The 4,321-nt window shown below is 65.1% G+C and overlaps 1 protein-coding gene across 1 annotated transcript in view; it reads left to right on the top strand.

Annotated features, from left to right (window-relative positions):
- Positions 1–571: 571 nt before the first annotated feature.
- ARID3C (AT-rich interaction domain 3C) overlaps positions 572–4,321 on the top strand; it is a gene marked incomplete at its 3' end in the record, with an annotated part of 16,825 nt that continues 13,075 nt past the window's right edge. Inside the window, exons 1-2 of the mRNA XM_026039106.1 lie at positions 572–641; positions 1,146–1,225. Coding sequence (XP_025894891.1) covers positions 572–641; positions 1,146–1,225 — 150 coding nt within the window. The remainder of the gene's footprint in view (positions 642–1,145; positions 1,226–4,321) is intronic.

Below are 4,321 nucleotides of genomic sequence, written 5' to 3'. Positions count from 1 at the left end.
GGGTTGGAGCGGGGCTGGATGCGGGTTGGAGCGGGGCGGGATGCGGGTTGGAGCGGGGCTGGATGTGGGTTGGAGCGGAGCTGGATGCGGGTTGGAGCGGGGCTGGATGTGGGTTGGAGCGGGGCGGGATGCGGGTTGGAGCGGAGCTGGATGCGGGTTGGAGCGGAGCTGGATGCGGGTTGGAGTGGGGCTCCGCTCCCGCGTGCCAGCAGGAGGTGGTGCTGTTATTCCGCTCTCCACTGCACGGAGAGCCCAGCTGCACTTCCACTGTGGATCCAGGGGCCCGGGATCCCTTTCCGCCGGAGGATCCGTGGCTGGTGCAGACGGGTTGACACCAACTCGCCCTACAGATGTGCTCAGTTGGGGTCTTGCTTGGGCCCTCCCCACGCTGTGCACCCCGGGGCGCTGCACCAGTGCAGCGAGTTGCTCGTTCTCAGCAGCCTCACCGTGCCCCAAGTCCTTTGGGGCAAAACACGCCAGAAAACATCCATATGTGCAAGGAGATTGGGCGCTCCAGGGGAGCAGAGCGCCGTGGGACAGATCCACGCGCATCCGTGCGGATGCAGGAAGCATGGCGTGTGCTCCGGAGCCATCCCACCACGGGCAGCCCCACGGGATGCACGGGAAGCCTGCGGAGGAACGTGAGTGATCCCGCGTCGGCGTGCGCGGGAAGGCGCTAACTCAGCAGCTCGTATCAATACCGCTCCACTTACAGCGAGGGCTGCGTAATGAAAATCCGATGGGCACGGTGGTGGGAGTAAATAAGTATGCCATTAAAATGAGAAAATCAAAGCGCCGGACAGGTCTTTTCTCTTGCCCATTGATTTCTTTTATTACGGAAATATTGCTGCTAAATAACATTAGTGTGAACAATCTCAGCAGTGTTTTCCGTAGCGGCTGTGTCAATAGGGCCCGTGCGGGCGGGGGGATCCCAGCCCTGCTCCGGGGCCGCCATCCCCTGCGGCCGCTGTGCCGGGCAGGCCAGCGGCTGTCCCATCCCATCCATCCCATCCCATCCTGTCCCATCCCCTCCAAGGAGGCTCCAATGGGCGGCGCATGAGGGATGGATGCCGCACGCGGAGTGTCCTGCAGGTACGTGCCCACCTGTGGGCTCTGCCCCTTCCTCCTCTCTCCTCTTCCTCCAGACCCATCCATGCCCTTGTCCGTGTTGCACTGGCCCCTCTCCCTGCGGCTGGGGGTCATTGGATTCATCTTGGGAACTGATGTACGGGGTAGGGGGAAAACCCAGAGTCGTCACCCCGGGTTGGGGCTCACAACCGAGGTGCCCCTGTCCCCTCCAGAGAGCTAACGGGGGGCTGGATCTGGTGCCTCCTGTGGGTAGAGCATCTGTGTGTCCTGCTGCTTCCATTATCCCCACACACGGAGCACCCGCGGCCGCCGGCTCTGCCCGACTTCTCCTCACCACAGAGCTCCCCCAGCTCCCTGGGGACAGGATGGAGGCCAGGCGGGACCCCAGGGCACCTCAATGGCCCCAAACCCCTGCAGGGCGCCTGGAGGTGACCACGGGCTCCGCTCCGTCCCCTTGCAGCTCCGCTCCGCTCCCAAACCCGCCCCCGTGCACCAGAGCCGTGGCTGGAGGCACCACCCGCACACACGCAGGTCCCTGCATCCGAGCGCCTGCCCCCGGCTCGCTCCATCATCCCCACGCGTGCGGCGGCCATCGATCCCCATGGGATCTATCTCCCGATTCCTCCTGCGGTATCTCTCCGTTCCGAGTATCTCTCCATCTGCTCCATGCTCTGCCGTGCCCATCGGTGCCTACGGTGCCACCCGCTGCCCCCGCAGCCGCCGATACCTGTTTGTCCGGGGGGTCTCTGCTCTCCCGCAGCGGCATCGCCAGAGCGCGCGGGGCCCAGGGGCTGCTGACAGGCAGGGCCCCGGCTCTCCCGGCTGCCGGGGGGCCCTGAGCACGGAAACACTTCATGACACATGTGCCGAGTCCCGTGGTGGCTGCAGCACCAGGAGCTGGGAAGGCAGAGCAGAGCGGTGCTGGTGCAAGCAGAGCGGGCACCCTGGCCCCTTGCACCCCACACACTGCACTGGGAGGGGAGGCTGGAGCACCAGGGAAGGGCTGTGCGGGAGCAGGAGGGACCACGTGAGTCTCCGCTGTCTCCTCCACCAACATGGGGCCGTAGGGCCCTTGGGCACTGCAGCAGGATGGGCAGCACCCACTCCCCAGCCTGCAGGGAAAACTGAGGCGCAGGGACATGCCCGGAGCTCCCCAGCTGGAGCTGGCACATGCCAGGTCCCCAAACGGAGATGACACATGCTGGAAGGTCCCCAGACAGAGCTGGCACATGCTGGGAGGTCCCCAACCGGAGCTGGCACGTGCCAGATCCCCATCCGGAGCCAGCACACGCTGGGAGGTCCCCGGCTGTGCTGCAGCGGGAGCACGCGGGCCGGGCGAGCTCCAGCTGCCCAGAGCCGAAACGGGATGGAAACAGCTGCTTTATCTCCTGTGCAAAGAGAAACAGCGCCCGGGGCCCTGCCGGCCACGGAGCCGCCCTGCTCGCCCTGCTCTTAGGGGTGGGACAGGCACATTTTCCAGTGGAGCCTGCGCTGGAACGCTGCACCAGGACACCCGGCAGCTCCCAGGAAAGTCCTTTGTGGACCACGCAGGGTGAGCCGGGATGAAGCTGCTCCCAGTGCTGCGGATGCTGCTCGGGGCTGGTGGTGCTGGTGACCCCACAAAGCATCTGCTGTCCCTGGATAAGGGAGCCCGAGGAGGAGCCGGCTGCTCCTGTCACCACTGTCCCCAGAGAGGAGGAAGGAAGGGACAAACGCCTTGTGCTCCCATGAGCAGAGGAGCACGGGGATGCCGCAGGGATGCTCCTGGCAGGAGGAAGCCCCAGTTTGGCCATGGGACCTGGTCCCACCAGAACAAGGGGCCGGGGTGGCGGGGGTGGCAGCGGGGCTGCCGTGCTGGGTGCTTGTCCCAGCTTGTGGCTTTGCCTGGTGTCCACACACCCCCTTGATGGGGAGAGACCACAGCCTCGTCCTGCCCACACCAGGAAAGGGCTGGGGCTCTGTGGGCTTCTTTGGGGGTCCAGGCCCTGCCGAAAGGGCTAACCCCAGGGATGGGTGAGAGGCCTCAGGACGGGCTCTGTGCGCCCTGGGGTGGCTGCCAGCGCTGCCAAGTGCCTGGTAGCACGGAGTCACCCCAGGGACACACAGGTGCTGACAGGAGAGAGGACGACCACATGTGTGTGTGCATGTGTGTGCATGGGGATGCATGCAAGTGCGTGTGCCCTCGAGTGTGCATGCCTGTGTATCCACATGCATACGTATGCACACACACATAGGAGTGCACACGTGCACCCGGTGGGCTCATGCTGCTCAAAGAACAGGAGCGCAGCAAATGCAAGAGCGGCAGCAAAGCCCTGGGGGAGCCGGGGCCCCCCCTGCTCACAGGTGGAGGTCGGGGCTCAGCTTCCCAGCTCACCTGAGCTGCTCCCCCTCCACCCCAGCAGCCTGCACAGTGCAGGGGCACCTACCCCCCTGCCTGTGCACACACAGCACTCACCTCTTCCAGTAAAGGCTTTGCACATCTGCAGGTAAATGCACAGAAATGCACTCACCCAGCTCCCTGTGTGCACATACATCCCACCAGTGCACCCAGATCCATGTGCACACACAGTGCACACGCTCAGCCCCCTGCAACAACACACACGACTGCCTTTATGCGGGTTTGCCATGCAGCTCCCCGTGGTGTACACACACACACCAGGGTGTATGCACACATACAGTCACCCTCAAGCAGTGTGCATGCACACCCAGGCGTGCAATGCACACCGAGCAGCCCCGGCGTGCACACATGCACACATGTGTCTGCTCTGCCGGGTGCACACACACACACACACAGAGTTACCTGTAGGCAGGTACCACACACCCACACCACACCTTCAGCTCTCGCAGTGCACACGCGTGTGCATGCACACTCAGCGTCCCCCGTGCACGTGCATGCACACACAGCCCCCCTGCAGCGCGCAGGACACACTCACCTCCCCAGGCACCGCGCACAGAGCCCTTGCACGCGCACACACGCATGCAAGGCACCGCACTCCCGCAGCGCACGCACGTGTGCAGGCTCCACGCGGCCTTTCCACACTCACCCCTGGCAGGGCGCTCGCGTGCAAGCGCGCACGGGGCCCTTGCACACGCACGCACACGCGCGGGGCGGCCCGGGGCCGGGGCTCTCCCCCGGGGCCGCCGCAAGCCCGGCCCTCCCCGCATGACTCCCTTGACGTGCGCTAGCAAATGGGAGCGGGTCGGGGTGTTTCTCGCCCGCCTGCCACTTGTT

This window comes from Nothoprocta perdicaria, unplaced genomic scaffold (assembly GCF_003342845.1).
Source record: "Nothoprocta perdicaria isolate Ctin4 unplaced genomic scaffold, notPer1 scaffold_10, whole genome shotgun sequence".
Lineage (NCBI taxonomy): Eukaryota > Metazoa > Chordata > Aves > Tinamiformes > Tinamidae > Nothoprocta > Nothoprocta perdicaria.
The sequence above is the reverse complement of the archived record's forward strand: the minus strand, read 5'-3'. Positions and strand labels throughout refer to the sequence as shown.